The 24,641-nt window shown below is 40.2% G+C and overlaps 1 protein-coding gene across 1 annotated transcript in view; it reads right to left on the bottom strand.

Moving 5' to 3' along the window:
- THSD7B (thrombospondin type 1 domain containing 7B) overlaps positions 1-24,641 on the bottom strand; it is a 658,530-nt gene that overhangs the window by 362,404 nt on the left and 271,485 nt on the right. The window contains exons 7-8 of the mRNA XM_081814537.1: positions 7,430-7,621; positions 5,478-5,712 (exon numbers count right to left, since the gene is read on the bottom strand). Coding sequence (XP_081670663.1) covers positions 5,478-5,712; positions 7,430-7,621 — 427 coding nt within the window. The remainder of the gene's footprint in view (positions 1-5,477; positions 5,713-7,429; positions 7,622-24,641) is intronic.

Consider the following 24,641-nt stretch of genomic DNA (forward strand, 5'->3'; position numbering starts at 1 on the left):
TTCTCTTTGCTATATATTATATTTCTCCTTTCATGTCATTATGATTTGTGAACCATGTGAAGGCTTACCCAGTCAAAACGGGGGGGTGGGGGGTGGGGAGTGGTGGTGCAGAGACAGAGACAGACAGAAAACATAGAACAACTGTTAAAATGTGGCTGTGGTTGTGTTTGAGATGTGGGATACTAAACGGAGCAGGAGATGGGTGGGACCTATTGCTTGCCATCATTAGTCTCTCTGTATTATTTTACTTCCTCTATGGACTATATAAAACTTGGATAAAAATGGAAAATGGACATACAGAAAAAGAATTGCTCAATAAATTATTAGTGGCATTATTATTAATCATCCTTAGTATACACAGAAATGCTGTCTATCAAAGAGATCAATTCAATAAGCAAAACAACAATAGAAAGAAAGAAGAGTGTCTTCGTGAGAATATAGTGTTACTTAAACAAGCTACTTGGGTAAGGAAAATTTATGTCATACTTTATTAGAGATAGCAAAAAAACACTAAAATCATTCCCAAGTCCTTTACGCACATTCTGAGGTCTACTAAAATTAAATTGAGCTGCTCTTTATTCTAACTCCTCTCCAACAGCGCCTGGTGTATGGTTGGAAATGGAAGTGTGACTTGAGCAACGCCAGCTTCCTACGTGCCCAGTGGGGCAGCAGGGGCCCCACGCCCAACCGGCCATTTCACACTCACTCGTCCACTGGCAAAACAGCTTACAAATATTTGTGGCACTGGCTTCAGGCTTCAGAGGGAGGCTGATCTTGAAGGGATTTTGCTCACTTCAATTAGGAGTAGGTGTTAGTCTCTTCTAGGGAACTGATCTTGCCTACTTGATTTACCCTTGATTAGCAACACTCACAATAAATACTCATTGGGCATAGTGTCAGCTTTTCAGAATACAGCCCCTTTCTCTCTACACGTTCTTCCCTTAAGTCCGAAAGAGAGAAACAGTATCATCTCCTCAATGGCAAAGATCAAGCTCAGGTTATATTGCTTTTATAGAGGCCATGAACTGGAATGTGATTTTTGGTCTGATAGAGCCAAATATTCTCTTGTCAGTGAAAACGGTTTTTTTGTTCATTTCTTTTGCCAGTAAGGTTGACCCTTTCTGCAGGGGTTCAACTTCCTCTTCCTTTCTATTCACATAATGTCTACCCCTTCAAGAATCATCACATTTCTAATTTTCGTAAGTTTCTTCTTAGCCTTCAAAAATACTGTCTTTGACCATTAGCAACATGTGTGTCCTCCATTTCTAAGAAAAACTGTAAGGTTTATTTTCTGTATTGTTGTATTGACATTGATCAAAAAAAGGGTTTTGACTGCTTTCATGCTGTTTTCATGTGTGTGTGTGTGTGTGTGTGTGTGCGTGTGCATGTCTCTGTGTGTCTGTGTGCTTGTGTATGCGTGCACAATACATAAACTAATTTTTAATGCCTTGCTGGTGGAATTCCATCTTATATCATATCTTAAAAGTGCCATATTTTAGCTCAGTGTAAATATTTAATAACAGTAAGTGAATGATTGAATAGTATTCAATGTTACTGGAGCCTGAAGACAAATAAATCCCTGGGGATATTAGGCTAATTTATCCAGCCATTTCCAAAACAAAATTAAAGCCTTAAAACCCAGGGAAACATATGGATTCACTTTTTAGTTAGTAAACAAAGTATGGCCCCTTGGCTTTTGTCATAATTTATACTTCCTAACATCATGTAACACTCAGACTCTAGATTGGCAGTGCTTTCAATAAAAGGATGAATGTATTTCACTTCAGCACATATATTTCCCTGGACCAGCACTGGAATGCTCTATAACTACTATCTCGTTGTCACCCTGTAGCCTTCAGCTCCTTATAAGCACTGTGCTGAAATGCATCAAACTGAGCTACAAAGACCTGCCATTTTTCAGTTAGGCCTCCATAATCAAGATGCAGAGACGACGCTCCATTTCTTTGATCAGTCCTCTGACACAGGAACCAATGCACGTCTCACTCAGCTAGGTGGGGCAAACCTGTCAACTCTGTCAATGTTAAATGTTTAAATGGAGCTCTGTATTATTATATCTCACACAATGCCAGGTGTTTTCACATTAAAGGCAGAAAGTGCCTTATCAGGACTTTAGGAAGGCTCCGAATTGTATGTTTTTAATCTTTTTTATTATTATTACTCTTTTTGTATACTGCAACTGAAAAAAAAAAAACAATGAATAGTGAAACAAAACTAAACAAAACCCCGGAACTATCCCAATAAGCTCTCACTTCTGTTCCACTTCTGCCCTGGTTAGTTCTCATTTTCTGATATGATCAGTTCTATTACTCATACAATGGTAACAATCTCACCTACACAACTGCATAGAAACCAAAACACCAACCCAGGGAAGCAAGAACTTGCAAGGAACTCTGCCTTCCAGTGCAGTGGGCTTGGAGATAAAACACATTATATTAGCCCATCCGTTCCATGGAGACATACTTCTTTCTCTGTACCCTGAAGGCCCCTCCTTCTTCAGGATGTTTCCTTCTCCTTTTCTGTTTCTATTCCCCTACCCCCACCCCAAGGATTTCACAAATGGCAGGGAATCTTTTTCTACTGTAATAGCTTTCACATAAAAAGAACAAAAAATATATATTTTTCAGAAGGGCAGAACAAAAGATATTTTCTCCTGCTGATAGTTTCACTATCTCACTATGCACTTCACTGGACACTAGGTATTAATTTCTTAGCTCAATTCATCTGCTTAACCTAAAATTTTTAAATTAATTTTACTCACGTCAATTCAGGCTCCTCATATTTAGCAGGGTTGTTTGGAGACATACAGTAAGAATTCAACCTAAGTTGTTAAGTCTCCAGCTTCATTAGCAGGGTAAAAAGTAATCAGCAACGTCTGTGTGTGTGTGTGTGTATGTGTGTGTGTTAGAGAAAACATCTGTACGATTCACTTTTCTGTGATGGTAAGCCGAGCAAAACTAGGGGTTATTCACAATAATAACATTTATGTGCTCAGGCTTTTACAAACAAAAACAAAAACAAAACAACACCAGTCATTTGAAGTTATTCTAAGAAGAGAAAAGGGGCTTCCTGATCATATAATCCAACTTTTCATGTCCAAATAGTCCTTTAAATGTGGCAATTTATTCGGTGTCACTCTTAATTCTAATGTCCCTTTGCTAAGAAATAAACAAACTGTACTCATATCAAGTAGATTTTTCCTGTTCTGGTTCAGAGCTGAAAAGTTTTGTGTCGGGGAGAAGATCAGACATCAGGCATGCTAAATTTTCTCATCACAATAAGGAATAAATAGTTTGCTGCATTTTATGTAGAGTTTACTACTATACTTAAGCCATATTTAATTTTATTTGTATATTCAAGATGATATTTCATGTGTCTTTTTTAAGCAGCTGAAAATTTACATCATAAAAATGAACATTATCAAGGCTACAATCCTTCCCAAGATAAAAGGAGTTCTCATGTCTGAATAATATCTTTATAAGCCTTGAAGGATTTTACCATAACCCTGTGAATTAGATTTTCACCTGAGGCAGGTGATATGTAAAACATTATCGTCCATGTTTGGCTATAACTCCCATTGATTCAATCAGTCCATGTAGTGCTACACATACCAGGCAAGTGGCAAAACACAACGGACATCATTTGATATTCCAAAAACAGCACAAGCAATGTAGAGTCAGGTCTAAAGCAGAAATAACATTTATGAATTAGTAAGAGTAGGAGGTCATACATCTGATCTAGTCATTACTCTTTACGGCAGTCCCCTTTGCCAAAATGTATGATGGTGGATCAAGTAATTTTTCTTGAACAAAGGAGAGATACCAGCTTTTCTCAATCTTCTGCAATTCACATACAATCCTTGTTGAACCCTGCAACTTTCCTACACACCAATCTAGTTCAGTTATGAATTCCAAAGTCATTTATGGTACACTAACTATATGCTAGACATTGTGCCAAAGTCTGGGGTTGCGGCAATTAAGAACATCCAACTCCAGCCCTGTGGAAGAGAGAGAGAGAGGAGGTCTTGCAGACTGTGCTTCACTGCAAGTCGTATCATCTCCGCTTGCATCTGCACAGCCATCTGCACGTCGGATGTTCCAACCCAGCAGCACCTGGCCAGTCTGCACTACTTCCGTCAGCAGCGGTTCGCTTCCCTTAACTGGGCTCCTATGACTTTCCTTACACAACTCTTGTGGTTTCCATGCCAGTGTGGATAAGGTCCAGCGCCTAGCATCAAGGTGGCCCAAGGTGAAATTAATCAGGCGTTTCCGTTGCCCAGGACAGCAATGCAAATTGGATCGAATTAGGTGGAAGAGCAAATGTGTCTGCCCACGTTGCCAGAAAGGATAGGAGCATGTTTAGTGAGATGGGACCAGAGCTTGATGCTGCCAGGATATGTTCTGCTTCAGTTTCTGCTTCTTTCTGAGCATCACTTCCACTCCCTTTGCCTTTTTCTTTTAGGACCATGCCTATGGCAACTGTCAATGCATATACTTAGAGCCTCATGAACAGAATGAAGAGAGGGTTTCATTTTCCCAACTCAGAAATTCCAGGAGAAGAGCTCTAAGTTGCCTCATTTGTGACACTAGACAAAAGCTTGAGCATGCCCATCCTGGGGATATATCACCCCTGTGACAGGGGTAGAGTCTTCTACCACAAGGAAGAGACTAGTTGAAACACATCCACTAGGAAATCTCCATGGACAGGACAGTTACCCAGTCACTGTATACTTCATAGGTGCCTTACATTTTCTTTTCCAGAGGCTTCCCACATGGACTGCGGAAAAGTCACATCTCCTCATTTGGTCTAGCGATAAAACTCCCACAGCTGAGTTCTCTGCCTGATTACTCTTTTTCCTCTATCACTTGCAATTGTCCCTGACCCTTTTTGATATCTATATCCTAGTTCCCATGTCCAAGTTATCCTATTTTTTTTGTTTTGTTTTTTAGATTTATATCTTCAGGTACAGAGTCTAACATGTATGAGATTGCAACCTACTTACAGGCATGAATTAGTCTATTCAAATGGCTATATGGATTTATTGCCCATTGCATAAAAAATCAATGGAACCTAACAAAGAGTGTAACACAACCCTATCCTTTCAAAGTGGAGAACCTACCTTCACATTGACCTAGTCTTCACATGATTGAAAAAAATGCCAAAAATACTGAGATGAGGTCAAGAAAATGTTTGATTACTCAAACACATTCAATATTTGTGGGCCACATTTACTTTCCATTAGCTAATGCATGCGATTATAATCTTACTAATGATCCATATTATAACTGTTTCTACCTTTGTTTTTGAGAGATAAATTCTAGTCATTAAGAGTCAAATGAAACAAAATCCTTTTCCCCCAGCACTGACTGAAGCATATTCATTGCTTGATAAATGTTTTTGACTAAAAATACTCAACTATGCAATAATCATATGCACTTTCAATAAATTATTGGTGATACCTTTTGGTCATCACTTGTCCCACATGACTCTTGACACAGAAGACCCTCCGTGTCTGAATGCCCACACCACAGGTAGCTTCTCCAGTCCAGCCAATGGTTGCATTAAGGGCAGTTACCAATGTGTCTTCAGAACAGGGGCCCCAGGGCAATGTGTCCCAGTAGAGCTGCATACAGGAATGGTCATTGCATGAACGATATTCTTGGAGGGCCTGACTAGGGGGACACAGTTTTCCACCTGTGAAAATCAAAATACAAAAGAATACACAGTTGTTGCTGTTGTTATTACCAGGTTGCTGTTACGTCGTTCTTATTTTTGTTGTTTTTGCTATTTTAATGGTCCAGAAAGATGGTGTTTTTGATACAGGATTCCAAAGGCCCGGGCCTCTGAACCCTTCTGCCCTTTCTAGGGCCATGATTCTTTTGTCCTGAGTAACAATCTGAGGGTAATATATTGTACTTTTCCCTCCTAAATAATAGGCAGCAATACACATTGATTAGACCAAAACCAAAACAACAACAACAACAAAAACCAGATTCTATTTCCCACCTTCGGATCATGTATCTCTGAGATAAACTCCAAAGAAATCTGCTTTTATTTTAGTAACACGATGACTACATAAATTAGTCCATTAGATACACTAGCCCGTGACCTTAAAGTGGTATTAGGTCAAACATATACACTTACACACACATTATCTATATCTGGCCTCTTTTTCCTAAGAGAGCATTATTTTTCTCAGAGAATCATTTTAAGACACCCATCCTCCATCAAGCAATGCATTTTACTGCAATTTGAGAAATCCAGAAGTGTCTCTTAAAGTTTGGCAGAAGAGAGCCCATCCTCAAACTCTGAAATGGTATCTGACAATGTGTTATCCACTGGCAGGGAGACCAGACAGATGTGCATCCTTACACTCTTGGGTGAGTCAGACAATCAAACTTCATTACTGTCTTTTCTTTCATATTTTTATATCCATGTAAAAACTGGCATTTACCTAACATATTGATTTTTTTCCTACTCTTCCACCTTATGATGTTTTATTCAGTGGGCCAAATGCTCAAAAAGATCTGTGACCTTGGTTTTGTTATTCTTGTTATTTTTTTCCCATTAAATACTACTGACTTTTTTCTCCTTCCAGAAATATAAAAGACAAGAGCACGAAGTAACTGCACTTTAAGAATATGAAAATCTTCATTCATCTTGACCCTGGCCCCATTTTTCAGGATCACAGAACAGAATCTTGTTTCAAAAGGAGCTCCTCACAGCCAGTGGCCACACCACCCTGCTGTTCTAACTGAGCCATAGGCAGACGAAGCCAAGGGAGAGCCTGAAAGAAAGGACATGTGCGTCTGGGGACACACACCATCGCTATAAATGATAGAAACAGCTGCTCCTCCAATTTGTTCTGATGTCACCCGTCTACATTTCCATAGCACATTTTAGCTTCTTCAAAGCCATTTTCAGAGCCTTCATCTATCTTCTTCCCTCTCACAACATGTCAGCATGACAGAACAGGAAATCAGGCCGACGTTAGTGGCAGTTCCTGGTCAAGAAGCCATGTCTCTTGATTCCTCATTTGGAGCTCTTTTTACCAGACATATTCCAATTATATTCCCAATGTATGAGCTACCTGAGGCTGGATGTGTGTCAATCAAACTTTGCTTTTTTTATCCCCAAGAAAGTATAATGAAAAATAACATCCATCTGATTGCCATGGCCTGTATATAGGTATGAGCTAAGACAATTCCTGTAAATATAGGACCCAATCTAGATCAACTAGAGGATTAAAGAGAAAAGGCATGCATGGAAATGAAACTTAGTTTTCATTCAGGCAACAGAGCTATCACCTATCCGTGGCTACTTCTACTCTATGACTTTCTCAATTGTTTACTAGAAAAAAAAAAATAAGTTGGCAATTGACTCCACTATTGAAGCCTTTCCTATTACTCACCTTCTCCAGCCAATGCCAGGATAGTCCTTGACCTGGTCTGTTTCCCATCTGAATTTTTATTTGAACAAGACTGGGAACAGGACGACCACTCTGTCCACTCACTCAGCACACAATCCATTCGGCAGGGAATTTCACAAGGCATCCTTTCAGGAGGCGGGGATGCTGGGCAGAGACTCCCTGATACATCTTCTCCTGTAATCAACCAGATCGAGACAAATGCTGATTACTGCACAATTGAGGACAGTCCAAGGAACATTTAGGCATGTTGCTTCCTCTGTTACTTCAGTTTAGCCAAGAAGACTTCACCAGGTGTCTAAACCAATAAAGTGTGAAAAATGATGGCTTCTTCAGCAGTTCATAATATTTATGTCAAGAAAAACTGCCAGGAGATCATTTGGCATTTAGAAAGTTAGACACCACAGCAAAACTCTCATTTGTCATCCTTCGCAGGGACAAAATGGGCTTCTTCCAGGAACAACTGAGCCATGGATGGCTATGGATAGACATGATTGACCTGCTATTGACAACTATGTGTAATAAGTGTATGTTTTTCTGCAAAACAGGGGCCAGAATAGTCTGTTGGCCTGCAAACCTCAATTTATGTTGAACATTCTATCCTATGCTATAAAGAATTACATCATTCTAATTACCTGTTGGGTGCTTTTACCTCCAAAAATGTAACTTTAGGCAAGGTTATCACATGACGATTCTTTTGTTCTGTTTGGACCTAGTGGTAAATAATCCCAAACCACAATGGAAAGGGACTTGTGGTTAAAATTGTATAATGTTGACACAAAGTTGAAAGCCCACATGAAATTTTCCATATTACATTTATCATTCCCCCTCTGAATGATCTGATGAATTACTCAAATTATATATATATATATATATAGGGGGTAGTTTTTGGGTTTTTTGTTTTTGTATTTACAATGAACCGATGTTAAGACTAAGGGGATCATTTCTAAGTTACTTTTCTATATCTCAAATAACTATAATAATTTAAAAAATTCTCTTTTAGGTTATATAAGAATAGGTCACTATTATAATTCTAGTGTTACTCTTTATAGATAATAGTTCGACTCTTACTATTTGCCCTGTTCACTGTCACCTCATAAAAACAAAAGACATGAAGAATAACGATATAGTTTATAGTTTGAAGTAACAACACAGAATGTGGAATGGCATCTATAGGAAGGAGGCAGTTTTGTCTCTGCGACTTTACACCTGTGGAATTCTCCTGTCATAATCTGCTTGGTGCAAAAAATAAGTACAAAAGGGACTACAACTTATGGGGCATCTCCTTTGTGCCAGGCACTGTCCTCGTAAGAAGCTCTTGGAGGCAGGTGTAACCCATTTTGTTTTATACATGAGGAGTCAGCGGTTCCGGAAGGAAAACTTGCTCAGGGTCACGCAGGCCTGAGTTGGGTATCAAATTAAAACTTTGTGACTCCAAAGCTTCTGCTTTTCCCATTAACCACATTGTGTCTAATTCTACAGAGATGGATATTCCTTTGCTGAGGAAGTAAATAAAACCAGCCGACAGTGAGAAAGACTGCTTGGAGGAGAAGACAGTTCACTGTTAACATCTGCATTCATATTTGTAAATGAGGCCAGGCTCATTGCCCCTGAGGTACAAATAAAACTTTTCAAGCATATTATGAGAAGTAATAGAGATTCTAGCAGATAATCAAGCTGAAAGACCAGTTCCAATCATTCTCTTTTCAGTCTTAATCTATTTTCAGGTTGAGTCCACACTGTATGTTACACACATATATACATGCACACAGATACTATCTCTCTGCCACACACACACACACACACACACACACACCCCAATACAGCTGAGAGGTAGTACTTCCCCAAGTACAGAAGCAAGGAGACCAAACAAATGTCCAACCTGCATCTAATCAAAAGTTAATTTCCACATTTGTGAATATTATTAACATAATTTTAATACAAGGCACTTTATTTTTTTTTAAGATTATTTATTTATTTATTTGAGAGAGAGAATGAGATAGAGAGAGAGCATGAGAGGGGGGAGGGTCAGAGGGCGAAAGAGGCTCCCCGCTGAGCAGGGAGCCCGATGTGGGACTAATGCAAGGCACTTTAAAGCAGTGTCTTGCAAAGGACATTTTTGAGGAATAATAGGTATTAGTAGGGTTCTTACAAAAAAGTGGGAGAAACCTGTGAATACTGAGTTAAAACAGTAAAGTTGGTCTCACTACTGAAGAACTACTCAGAGTGTTGAAAATGTCAATGTACAGTGTAAATTTCCTAGGGTGAAAATGGTGGGTAGTGTTTTTCAGCCTTATCTGACTAATGACCATACTTTTTTGAGAAGAATATCTCCTAGTAGTGGTATTTTTATGAATATGTTTTTAGAAAACTCTGCCTTCAAGAGTTATACAATTATCAAGCACTATTTGATGAGCATGTACTATGTCCAAGGTGTATGATGAGGTAAAAATTAGTGAAGATACTATTATTTACCCCCCTCGAGTTCATGCTTCATATCAGAGATGAGCTATAAACATATACAAAGAAAACTTAGTCCAAACGTAAATGCCAAGTTCCAAAGGTGTGTTTCAAACAGGAAATACTGTCGTAGCTCAGGGGAGAGAAGGTCCTCTGGGGTCTAGCATGATATCAGAAGACTTTCAACAAGGAAAAATAGAAAGGTAGAAACTTGGTGGCAATGAAAGAGGGTACTTCAGGCAATGAAAGTATCAACGAAAGTATGGTGGTAGGAAAATACCATGTATTTAGAAGACAATAGGGAAGCTGCATGAAGAGAAGAGAAAATCCATATTGGAAGAGTGATTTGACATCAAATTCTGAATGACTTAGACAGACACACAACTTCTGTCATCTTTCTGCCTCCCTTAAATTCCCAGTTGCTCAGGTTTGCCAAGACCCAAATTTAACATCCTCTCCGGTCATCACTCGGCACCCTCATTATTCATGTCAGGAGCTCAAATGCTTTGTAAAACCTAAGCTTTCATATAAACTGATATACCTATTTCCTCAGTGCAGTTAAATGTCAATAATCCCACCAACATTTTGATAGCTTGTCTATACAGGCTAATTCAGACATGTGAGCAAACAGATGAGATTTTCTTTAGGGAAACCAAACCACTAGTCGTAAGCAGGGTCTGTAATTTGTGAGTGAGCTGCAGGATGGGATCCTAGTTACAAAGTGTCCTAGCTGGATACAGTTAAGTGTCCACAGGCGAATCCTAAAAAACAAAATAAAAAAAAAAAAAGGGGGGGGAATCCTAGCACCACTTATCCTCTTGAGTGTGTCACTTAACTTCTTTGAACCTCAGTTATTTCATCTGTAATAAAGAAATAACAACACCTTTCAGGGATATTCTAAGGATTATAAATCATTTATGCAACATACCCAGCAAGGCATCTAGCATATGGATGGCTCTCAATATATACAAAGCTTTAAAACAAACAAACAAACAAACTGTTGTTTGCAAAGATGTGCTCCACAAAAACGTAATGGCCTTGTTTATCTGAAAAATCTAGAGAATGATGTTACAGCCATGGAAAGCACTTGCTTTGCCACTCATATATGCGTACAAATAACAACCAACAGCTTCACAGCCTGGTTCACATAAACTATAAAAACTATTTATAATTATCCAGATCATTTTATTTATATGGTTGGTGAATCTAAACCATTTAAGAGCCAAAAATAAAGCACTTGAGCCTGAATAACCTCATCTGCCCATTCACATCAGTATAATTATCTTCCCATTGTACAGAGAGAATCCATCTCAAAAGAAGAGCATTTTTATACTTTCCTGTTTTCATTTTCTCGGATGGATCAATGAGACCAACTGAAATCTCAGGCAAGCATGGAAAATAAAGTGGCACATGGGACAGAAACTTAGCCATTAATAGTGATTTTCACAAGCTCTGATAATCTAATGTCATAATAAAATAGAATATATTTAAGAGGGAAATTGAATTCATCTTTCAAGAAGACTGTGAAATTGCTTCCAGCCCTCATCAGCCTCCCTAGGATCAATAATGACAAACTCCACATTCTCTCCTCACGGAGTATACTTATTTAAACCAATTGTGACTCTGAGAATATGGGATATGATGCTGCTTCAACGTTGCCTCTCCATTTTTTTTGAATAATTTAACATGGTGAAATTTACATTGTATAAAATTAACCATTTTAGAGTAAACACTTCAGTAACATTTAGTAAACCACAATGTTGTGCAACCACCACCTCTATCTAGTTTCAAAACATTTTCATCACTCCAAAATAAAACCCTTTACCCATTAAGCATTTTATCCCCATTACTCCCTCTCCTCAGACTCTGGCAGGCATCAAGTTATGTTCTGTCTCTACAGATTTATCTATTTTGAGTATTCCATATCAATGGCATTATACAATTTCTGATCCTTTGTGTCTGGCTTTTTTCACTTACCATAATACTTTGCAGGCTCATCCATGTTGTACCATATACACTACTTTATTCCATCTTATGATGGAATAATATTCCATTGTATGTATATACCACAATTCATTGATCCATTCATCTGCTGATGGACATCTTTTGGCTATTGTGAATAGTGCTGCTATGAACATGCTTATATATGTACTTGTTTGCTTACCTGTTTTCAATTACTTTCAGTATATGCCCAGGAGTACAATTTCAGGGTCATATTAATCACTGTTTTGTTTGTGATTCTGGGGACTGTGGCATAGATGGCCAGATGACTAGGTCTTGGCCATAGTTCACACTACTGTCCTTCTCTCTTCCCATTTCCAGCTAAAAGCAAAAGTACTTAGATGAAGTGAAGATTCCTGAGCATCTGAATACACTCACAATTCCCTAAAAATGTTTCTTTTTCCAATTCAAATACTACTTAAAGTATAAAGAGCTCATGCAAACTATGGCTACTGGTCAAGCAACCATCTAAATTTAATGCTAATAAGCTATTAGAGTTTGGGCTTTCCATAGCAAACTAGTATTTAAACTATACCTATGCTATATACTACATCCTATAACATTCTTTGTTTTATGACCTCTGAGGAATTAGAATTTAATATTATGAAGTACCATCTATCTTTTAAATTTTTTAAGATTGATCTATTTCTTTTAGAGAGAGGGAGAAAGAGAGAGAAAGAGCATGAGTGGGGGGAGGGCCAGAAGGAGAGGGAGAGAGAGAATCTCAAGTAGACTCCTCACTGAGTGCAGAGCCCAGCAAAGGGCCTGATCTCATGACTCTAAGATCATGACCTGAGCCGAAATCAAGTCAGACGCTCAACTGACTGAGCCATCCAGGCGACCCTATCTATCTTTTATAATAAAAGAACAAACAACTATAATTAGTTTTCTGACCTATATTATGTGTACCAGAAGAGAAAGGATTATAAACAAAATGGAGGAAGAAAAGAGAAACCCAGCTATTCACAATATAATCTATAGTATAATTTGGAAAGCAGACCAACATTTGTCATTATACAAACTTCAAACTACCTTGCTCTCCCCCAAATAATGCAGTCTTGGTACTTTATTGATATCTTCTCTTGTATATCATTATACTATCTATGGAAAATAATGAAACAGTTATTGAAAATACTCTACATGTCATAAAATTTTATGTCCTATTTAAATCTCAGAAAAGAATGCCAATAAATGTTGATTAAATGCTTGCCGACAGCTGAGTAAGACACCAACAGATAATACATGGTAAATTTACTGGAATTGATGTGCACTTAATTTCATTTTTAAATTTAAATGTTACCTTCTTAAAGGTAAGCAGCCCCTGGCCACTTCTGGACTGAGACCCTAATTAGCTAAGGAAATGTTTCTATTTCAAATCAATAAAAGATAAAATAAAAGCTAAGGACTAAGCACAATCTATGTGCACCAATGCAATGCCAGCAACACAATGACTGTTTCTGCTTCTTTTGTCACAATTTGAAACGTATTTGTCTACCTAGTTGACACACATTGGAAGACGAAGAAACCCACTGTTAGGTATTATCAGGGTCCTAATAATAAAAAAAAAAGCAACTGCCATAAAATAACATCAGCATCTGGTATTTGAGAAAGCATACAGTGTCTTATACTCTGTGCCAACCACATTAATGTAGGGGCGTACTGAATATTCAGAGTAACATCATTAGTTAGGTACCACTGTTACACCTGAGACACAGGAAGGTTAACAACAACAACAACAAAAAATGCTCAGAGTCATATAGCTAGTAAGTGTCTGAAATGGAACTGGAAATCATATCTGTTAGACATTTAAACTATATTCTTATCTATGATGCTGACTGCTTCCTGGCTCCTACCTCACATGTGCACTCCTCATCACATTACTTCTGGCTGATGCCAAAACATAAAGAAAGGAGATTACACAATCTATTGTCAGCTAACAAATAAATTTAGTATTAGAAAGAATAAGCCCAAAGGGGTGGGCACCTTGATCATCTGGGAATTGCATCATGGGTGGGGCAGAATATGGCAATCCTTTGCAAAAATGGAAATGATAAGTGGATGAAAAAAAGCTCAGAATGGAAGGATGGTAGAATAAGACAGAACGCAAGACCGGATAGGAAGAGGAAAGTAGGGACACTGAGCAAAAACAGTATAATGTATGGTTAGATAAATAACACAGACACAAGCTAAAACAAAATATATAATAATGATGTAAGGATACTCATAAAGTTAAAAAGAAACAATAAAACTCTAATAGCTAATAAAAGAGAAAGAAAGAGAACATAAGAACAAAGGCTAAGATGAATGGGGGGAGGGACTCAAAAGAACTGGTAAAAAATAATAACAGCTAAAAATAAGAAGACAATATTTCCAAGGTAAATATGTTTACAGAAGCCAGAAGTTAGCTGAAATTTCATCTACATGGCAGGTGAGCTGCTTGTTCAGAAGCCTAACTGAGCAGCTATATGAAGTTCCCCAGCATATAATAACATCATGAGAGAGGCTAACACTTTGATCGCTTAGAATGTGCCCAGCACAATCTCACATTTTACATGTAGTTATTAACTCATGTAATCCTCAAAGCATTAGTAACAGTAAACTCATGCACCGTATGTAGCAGATGTCAGTTATTACTCTAAGTGAATTACACGTATCAGCTCATTTAAACGTCACAACAATACTATGAGGTGAGAACTATCATTATGCTCATCCTAGACACAACAATACTGAGTCTTGGAGAAGTAAAACAACCTGACCAAGGACAAACACAAGTAAAATAGTAGAGCTTGAATTTGGACCTGGGCAATGAAGTTCTAGAGCCTATTTCTTAAACATGATGCTTCATTGACACTCCTTATCTTCTACCCACTCTCAGGACAATTTATGTACGTGGCTCCACAGGCCTGATCCAGTAGAGTCAGTCAAGCGTAGAGGATTACAATATCTTTAGGTCATGAGTACTGTACTAAGTGTTACTCAGGATGAGAGAAAATGCAAAAGAGTAGAAACACTAGAAACAAACTAAAATTGCTCAAAGAAAAAACAAAAAACAAACTAAAATCTAACAACATGTCTTGGCAATGAAATGTCACATTTCCTTGGGCTTACTCACATGTTCCAGGAGAAAGTAACCACTATTTCATGTGTGTGTGTAAAAGGTTTGAAAATTACTCATTACATCTTAGGTATGGGGAAAAAATTACGATATAGTACTGTTTTTGACATCTACCAAAACTGGACCTTGGAAAATAACTTTTTTTTTTTTTCTAAAAATGACATCAATTTGCTCACAAGCCCCAATTTCTGGTTGGTAGTCGAAGACAGACAGGAATTGGGAAGGGATGGGGAAACATAGATATAGCCATTTAAAGTTCCTACTGAAATATTCCCATTGACTTGGTCTCGGTATATCAGTACCTAGTTTTTAAAGATGAACCTGCTCTACTGTTAATTTCCAGGGTCTCCGACATAGCTTCTGATTTTCTAGTCCACATACGTCATACTCATCTAGACCTGACTCCAAGCTGTGTCCACTTTCCTGGGGCAGTCAACACTTCCACATCCCACACTGGGGCATACAGAGATTTTTGGGATGCTCCCATGTCCTAAATAGGCCCAGGGAGACCAGATTGGGAGGGTGGTAAGTGGTGAGCTCTGGTGTCCATTCTGTGCCTAAACACAGTACACCATCATCTCACTGTTGCAGCCCCATTCCTGTATGTGTGGTGCAGGAAACGTGTGTGCACAGTTGCTTCCCAAAGTGTCAAACAAGGGAACAGTCCCTCTGCTTTTTCTTTCCCTTTAACCTACCTGAAACATCCATAGTTTTCATTTTCACAGCCCAATATTTCATTTGCAAAAGAAGGGAGGGGCAGGGAAACTCATCTCTGTACCTTCTCTTGATATCCTCTCTAGGCTCCTCCTTTCTGGCCCAGGAAACTGGCCAATGTAGAACTCTGGCTGATGCTAAAGCTATATAGAGTCCTTTGGCTTCCCATCTTGATATGTACAGGGAGCTATTTGGAATTTCCAAAACACTTCTCTCCCACATGCCTGGCTCTTGCATATGAATCCTGGCTTTCAGGATTATTGCTCTCATGAAAAGAGCTTCAAATGCCATTTTGGGGCACTGACTTACATATCTGTTTGCATTCAAGGTCTAATAATCTTGATCTTTTGGACACAGTGGATAGCTCAGAAATCAGGTGATGTGGGGGAATGGGTCTTGTCCACAATGAAAAAAAAAGCACACTGTTACATCTCAAAACACAATCTGATGACATCATTTAGTAGAGAAACTGTTTGTCATGAGAATTTATAGAGATTCTCTATATTTTTAACAAGATGAATCCAGAATGATAATAATGGAATATATAATGTAGGACATGCTTCTTCAAAAGGGAAAATCTTGAAGTAAATAAACAGTGACTTATAAAGAATAGAATATTTAATGAGAAGTTGTGACGTCTGGATTTAAGTTCTGCCTTAAACGCCTAACCAAAATGTGGCCCTAGAGAACTGTTAGACTTTTTTTAGGCTTCGGATGCTTTGGATAAGTGGTAGGAGGGGCACTGCTATCATCCCTGATTATATTATTCGGTCTGGTGATAGATCAAAGAGGCTAATGTAAAATAATACTTTGGAAATTGCAAAGCACCATTTATATATAATGTGCCTTTTTATTATTGGTGAAAATGAGGATAAAGGATATCCCAAATAGAAAAATGATTCAGATCAAAGATACTATCTCTATTCTCCATCCTAATTTTGTCTTAGCTAGAAAAATAAAAGAGGAACTGAAATGAGTATAAAGGCAGAAACAATATTATTCATTTTGTCTGTCTCTCTATCTACCTGTCTATTTATATATATCTAGCTATTCAGAAAAGGATCTGGACCAGCTTGAATATGTGGTATACCTTTAGAAAGTACTTCAAGTTGTCTAGAGGTTTGCAAATATTTGAGAACCAATATTTTTAAGTTAAACTGGGTAAGTCAATAGAGTAAACTGATAGTACAGCAGTGAAGGATGATCATTTCTTTCTATATAATTAACCTTCAGAAACATAATTTGAATGCCTGTAAACAAGAAATATAATTTATTTAGCTACCTCATTATCATTGCACAATTAAGATGTTTTCAATTTCTCTGTGACAAATATCACTGCAAAGAATATTCTTGACCATAACATTGATTGATTTCCTAAGAATAAATTTTGAGAAATGGAAAAACAAAGTCAAGGGAAATGAACTTCATTAAGGTACTCACACGAGAAAACTTGCCAATGTGTGGGTTTTTTCATTATTTATCATTATCCACAAACTTTTTAATTTACAAACAATAAAATTCCCTCTGTATTGTACAGTTCAATGGGTTTTGGCAAATGCATAGAGCCTTGTACCGACTACCATTATCATGATACAGAACAGTTCTATCAACACAAACATATCCTTGTGCTGCCTTTCTGGGGTCAATCTGTCCCCAGCAATCCTAATCCCTGGAAATCATTGATTTGTTCTTTGTCTCTATAGTTTTGCTTTTCTCCCCCCAGAATGTCATAAAAAAATGGAGTTATACAGCATGTAGTCTTTGTAACAAAGTGCATTTGAGGAGCAACCATGTTATTGCTTGTATCAAGAATTTATTTATTTATTTATTTATTTATTTATTTTTTAATTTTTATTTATTTATTTATTTTTGATCTGAGTAGCATTCCATTGTATGGATGTAGCACATTTTGTTTATCCATTCCCCCTGCTGAAGGACATTTGGGTTCTTTCCACATTTTGGTGATTATGAACAGATTCACATAGATTTTTATATGAATATAAGTTTTCATTGGGGGGCAAAAATAATTAGGTGTTCATTGTAACACTAGGTGATATGTACGTGTAGATTTTATAAGAAACTGCCAAGCTATTTTCCAAAATGGCCATACCATTTTGCCTTCCCATCAACAATGTATGGAGATTCTAGTTGCTCTGCATTCTTACCAATGCTTGATAGGACCATATTTTTTGGTGTTTAATTTTCATCATTCTTATAGGGGTACAGTGAGATTACACTGAAATGTTGATTTATATTTTCTTAATGGCTAATGATGTTGAACATCTTTTCGTGTGCTTGCTTGTCTTCTCTATATTTTCATTGGTGAAGTGTGTATTCAAATCCTTGACTCATTTTGTAATTGGGTTTTGCTGTAAACTGAATGTTTGTGTTCCTTCAAAATTCATATACTGAACCCACAATGTGATGGTATTGGAAGTGGGGCCTTTAGAAGAAAATTAAGCTTAGATTTTCATGACAAGGGGAACCCTCATGATAAGATCAGTGTCCTTATAAGAAGAAAAAGAAGAGCACATGGTAAGAAGGTGTCTGTCTCTAAGCCAAGGAGCAGGTCCTCACCAGATACCAGATATACAGGCATCTTGATCTTGGACTTCCAGAACTGTGAGAAATAAATGTCCCTTGTTTAAGCCACCTTATCTGGTTTTGCCAAAGCAACCAAAGTTGACTAAAACAGGTTGTTTGTTTTCATATTGTTAGGTTTTGAGAGTTCTTTATAAAGTTTGGAATTGAGAGGATGTGACCACTGGTAGACCAGTGAGCTGGACCCATGCAATCAGAAGCTCCTCACTCCCTCCCTTGTCCTTGGAATATGCATTCCACTTGCCTTTTCCTTTCCCAGAGGCTGACCCAAAAACATGGCTTTGCGATACTGATGCAGTATTGAGACCATCTGGACTGAATACATGACTGAACCAACCCATTTAAGGCCTCTATATAAACTTTAAAGATTTGGCAGGCAGGTGTATAAATCTACTCATCTTGTAGCTGCCCAAAACAAGCCTTGTATGTAAGGTCCCTCACTCATTAAACCTACCACCTACCAATCCGAAGTGGTCTTCCTCCTTCTTCCATCTCTTCCTGCCCTCCACATATGGGGGCCAATTTCAGATCACACCTGAGAAGCCCCAAGGAGCTTGTGAACTAACAGTTGGTGAGCCAGCCAGGAAGGAGGCATCCGCATGAGTTGGCCATCAACCTCTATGTGAGGAGGAGGGGCCCATATATTAGATGCTTGTGGACTATTATGAGACAACAGGGGTGATTTTTTAACACCCCTGTGTGAGATCTGTGCACAGCGCACCGCAGCTCAGAAGAGAACAAAGGGTGCTACGGTGGGCTGGCCTCTACTGTGTGCAGTTCGGCTGGCCACTGAGGCCCCACTAGAGGGTGCAGCTCGGGTTCCGGAGTTGGAGGAAGAGCTGAGGATACAGAAGGACGGATGGTCATCCAAAACTCTGCCAGCTTCAGGGATGGTAGACAAGGTGGGGGAGCAGGATCATCAGCTGGAGACCTTAGTGTGCCCTTCTGCAAAGCCAGGAGGGCAAAACCTGCTGCAGTTAAAGTCCAAGCACTTGTGACAAAGCCTGATTGGGATGCTAAGTGGTGGAATCCCTGGGAAAAGAGGAGAATGAAGAGGGGGATGTTGTGATTGACAGTGAACAGGGGAATGTCCCATGCCCTCTGACCACTGATACAAAGGAAAGCAAAAGCATAGCAACGGCCACCCCAGGCAGTGGGGCAGCCCCCAATTCAGGAAACATTCTTGATGAGAGAATATATGCCTACCAACCTTACTGATACAGCTGCCAAGTTCCAATGAAAAGCCAGGGAAAGTGTCCAGACGTGGTTAGTGCAGTTATGGGATACAGGGCACCATAGCATTTCTCCACAGGGCAGAAAAAAGAGAGAGATAATGTAAAATATCCCATACATCCTGCCTTCTGGCAGCACCTGCATGGAAGCAGGAGGATTCAAGGTACTCACTCCCTTATACATTGGATTATTCTACCCTGCACCGAGGCTTGGCCCAATGAGGAAAATCTATAAGGGAAGTACAACAAATTCTTGGGGAGTTGGGAATGAGACAGGCCATCTACACCCTGTCCTGATCAGGCCACATTCACTACAGGAATGAAAGCTAAGATACTCCAGTCTGCCCCCAGTATCTGGTATGAGACACTGATATACATGCTGAGCCCAGTTGTAAGACAAGACATTTATGGTGTTGAGCAATCCATTGCTGATCTGGTGGGAAGTGACAAATTCCAGGAATGCACATGAGCTCTGGAGAAAACCCAAGACAGAGGGAGTTCAGAATGCCAAAAGGCTATCCCACTTGGCTGTAAAGGGTCAGGTAAAGATAACCCTAAAGCAATGACCTCATTGCTGCAGGGCCCTCATGTAAACAGATAGACTGACAACCTAATGCTGTGTTGGTTGGCCTATGGAAAGCCTTAAAACCTGGACAATAGTTCAGACCTGCCCCATCTACCCCTACCACCCATGATGCCTGACCTGCTCCAGCAGAGGCCTCAGAGATATAGTCCTGTTTGGTGTGAGTGCCTCCCATGTCCTGGGGATAGGATGCAGACCAAGACTGCCTCCAGGTGAGAGCTACTGGAGACTGGAGACCTCATGTTGAGTTCAGTATTCACTAGTCCTCCAGAAATACACAAAAGGTGACAGGTATGGAGGATATAGGAGCCGCATATACTCTAATACACAATAACCCTCAGAAGTTTTCTGGTCCTTCAGTGCCATCAAAAGGGAGGACAAAAAGTTATAGTCAGGAAGGTCCTTTTGACACTGCAGATTGGACATTCTCTCAACTCACCCCCCCCCATATGAGGCTTTTATCTCTCCAATACCAGAGAATATATTGGGCACTGATATCTTACAAGGTCAAACTCTGCAGACCTCTATCAGTGAATTCCACCCCAGGGTTAGAGTCATCAAACCAGTGTTGAGAGGAAATGCCAACTGGCAGCAAGTAAGCCTGCCATCCCCACAAACAGTGGTAATTGTCACACAATATAAATTGCCTGGGGGCATAAGGAGGTCGGAGAAACTATCTAAGAACTGCACTGAATGATTGTTGTACATCCTGTCCATAGTTCTTTCAATAGCCTGGTACAGCTGGTAAAAAACTACCAAGTTTTGGTTTTTTTTCCTCAGACTACCAAGAATTGAACAAGATACCTATGCATGCAGCTGTGCCCACCATTGCCACTATTTGAGATGCCTTTGCCAGGGTCATAGGAGTGCACCATGCTGTCCTGGCAAATGTCTTTCCCAATATACCCCCGGCCATCACAAAATCAATTTACCTCCACGTGAAAGGGGCAAGAGTGGCAAGAATGGACTTTTTAAGTGCTTCCCCAAGGTTACCTGCACAGCCCCACCATATATCATGGGACCTGTTCCCGTTTTCCTTCCCCACATTAGTAAAATAGACCCATGACATTGATGATACAATGTTAACAAGTGAAGACTGCCTCTGTGGCAGGACACCCTGCAGGCTTTGCTGGAGTATCTGTGAGGGAGAGGATAGGTGTGGGAACCCACAGAAATTCAAGACCCAGGAACCATCTGAAGGTTTTTGGAAGTCATCTGGTCAGGGGAGGTGCATGTTGTCCCAGAAGCTGTGACTGATAAAATGTAAGCTCATCAAACCTCTAAAAATGTGAGTCAGAGCAAGACTTCACAGAGATTTGGGAGTTTTGGAGGACAATTATTCCCCACTTGACACAGTGCCTCCATCTCTTATACCACCTGGTAAAGAAAGGACATATAAGGGACTAGGAATCAGAACAGTAAGTTGCCTTTGAGAAGACAAAACTCTAATGAAGCAGAGTAGAGCTCTGGTCATCTCTCAAGCAGAGCTACCATTTGAGTTACACGTGTCCGTGACTCTGGAAGGTATGGGTTGGGCACCTTGGCAGAGAGAACGGAAGGAGAGAGTACCCCTAGGATTTTGGTCCTAGCTCTGGAAGGGATCAAAAACCTGTTATGCCCCATAGAAGTAAAGCTCCTAGCAGTGTATAACAGAGCTCCTGCAGGTTGAGCCTCCCTCAAAGGAACAGCAGCATATCAAGGTAAGAACTTCCCTTCCTATCAAGGGTGGCTTGAGAATATGTCCCATCAACCCACCTCTGCCATGGTTCAACCCTTCTTGGCTAAGTGGCAAACTGATTTGCAGGAGAGGAGCACCCTGTCCACCAGCCCACTGTCTCTAGAAATGTGTAGATCCTCCAAATGCCCCTGTCCTCCTTACTGTGGCGGCCCCTGTGGCCTGTATAGAGGGAGTGGAGGAAACTGATGAGGGATTGGTAAATTGGTAAATTGATTGTATTGGCCCTGGCCCCCGCTGGATGAAGTTTCTAAATATGTCCTGGTTTGTGTGGACACTGCATCGGACCTAACCCAAGCTTTCCCTTGTCACCATGCAAAGTAGGTTGCCATCGTTAGGGGGTTAGAGAAGAGTACCATGTATGGATGTGCTTGTTGAACAGACAGTGACCAGAGGTCACATTTTGAAGGTCATGATATGCAAGACTTGGCAAAAGAATATGCCATTAAATAGAGGTTCTTTCTCCCCTACAACCTGCAAGTAGCAGGGTTGGTAGAGAGAAAAAGTGGAATATTAAAACAGCACATTAAATTAATAACAGGTAAAACTGTCCCAAGCTTTAATACATTTGAATGATCAACCAGTAGAGCCTGTTGTTCCATATGCCTGACTGGGGACCTCTGCTGAGGCACCAAATACCATGAAGGTGTATGGAAGTCTCAGGAAACAGTCATTGCTCCAACTCTCACTGTGGATCAGCATGCTGTGCTGCTGAGAACACCAAGCCCCTTCACGCCAGGGAAAGGAGTTATCTACAGGGATCTGCAATGGGATGGGTGTGTTACTTTGTACCCCTCAGTAAGGGGTACTCAATCTCCATTGGGACCCCACTGTCCTGCTGTAAGGTGACCTGTTGAAATGCGCTAGAGCTGGAATGGAACATGACCCATGAAAGAGGGGAGAAGGGAAGGGTCCTGGTCTGGCCTATCGCCCCCAATCCATCTCTTCATACTTGACAATGCTGCCTCCTCCAGCCAACATGTGTGGTGTGCACAACCAGGTCACGTTCCTCAAGTTGCTGCCACATTAACATCTAAGGATTAGGCCACAGGTGTAATTTTTATAGAAGAAGGGCTTCCTATGCAAGTTCCTATGAAATATTTGTCTTTTTGACCTTAGACGTCTGCCGCTCCTATGGCATCTGGTCACAAGATGGGCACCTGATAGAAATACTTTTCTACAGTGGACCCACTCGTATGGCCAACAAAGGAATCAACACAACTGTTGAGTATGTGGGCAGCTGTCCCTCTCTAGCTTGCCAACTTGCCATGGTGGTATTGCCACTCCAGGGAGGGGGCTGGAAAGCTCTACAGCAATACATTAAGGAAGAACAAGTTAGGACTAGTACTCTTAATTCATCTGCTATCACCAATACTAGTCAAGAAATCTGTGCCACACACTACCAGTAACAGTGGGCCCAGGTCTTCCTCTACTGTCAATCAAACCACACAGGCAGCCCATCAAACTGCTGACCAGAAGCGTCCTAAAAACACCATCATCAAAGCCATGGGTGGTTATGCTCAGATATGGGACGGGTCTATGTGGCTTACCCCAGGTTATGGACACTAAACACCTGGGTAGCCCTATGTTAGGAACAGAAAAATCACCCTAGACAGAACCAACTCAACCGTACAAGAAATATGGGATGGACATCACCAAAACTATATAGTCATTCTGTCATATTAGAGGATAGTGGCTGGTTTGGCACTGACTGGGACGGCTGCCAGGTACTTATTAAGTAGCCCCGAACGGGAGCCAGTGGTTATGTGGCACAAACTCTTGGCCGTGGCTTCCACCTGCGTGGTTGGGCTGCTGCACCCTGGGTTTTCCCTGGACATAGGAGGGAATCCACCCCACGTTAACAATTGCCAATCGCCCTCTCCCCAAGGCCGGAGGGGCACAGTCTGTTTTCCACTGATCTGATCATTGGATGCCTTCTTTGCTTTCCCACCTGTGGCCTGGGGGATGTTACAGCACATATAGAAGCCCTTACTAAATCCACCGGAGAGCCTTACATCATAGCCAACCAAGTCTGTCCTTCCTGAACACTGAAATGCCTCTAATGACAAAAGCAGTCCTCCCAAACAGGATGGCCTTGGACATTATTCTACCTCACAAGGAGGCACCTGTGCTCTTCTCCAAACAGAATGTTGTGTGTTCAACCTGAGGAGTATGCTAATATAGCATCTTTATTAAATCACATGAGGACACCCTGAATGATCTGAGCTCCAGGCTAGAGGACTTAATAAATCAATGGAACAAGGGGCTCTTGGTGGAAACAGTTGTCACTGATTTTGAAAATCAGTGTCTTAATCTATGTTTTCTATTGCATGTGCCTGTATCATCACTGTGGCATCTGGCATCTGCCTCCAGTGTAGCCACATTGTTGCCAAAGAAGCCACCTCCATGCTAGTGACTCCTCAGAGCACACTGTGGGAGGAGGCACTGTGGGACATCGTAAGAGCTGGTCACAAGGGATGGAGTGTTGCAGGAGGTCATGAAGAAGTCTTAACTGCTGGGTGACCTGTGAGCTGGACCCAGGCAATTAGACGTTCCTCACCCCCTCCCCTGACCTTGGAATGTGCATTCTGCTTGCCCTCTTCACGCCCAGAAGCCTTGAGACAGCGATGTGGTAGTGAGACCACAAAGACAGTATATGTGACTGAACCCACTTAAGAACTCCATATAAATTTTAAGATTTGGCAGGCAGGATCAGAAATCTCATGTTGCAGCCACCCAAGACAAGCCCCGTATCT

Source organism: Leptonychotes weddellii, chromosome 3 (assembly GCF_054177405.1).
Source record: "Leptonychotes weddellii isolate Sample4059 chromosome 3, ASM5417740v2, whole genome shotgun sequence".
Lineage (NCBI taxonomy): Eukaryota > Metazoa > Chordata > Mammalia > Carnivora > Phocidae > Leptonychotes > Leptonychotes weddellii.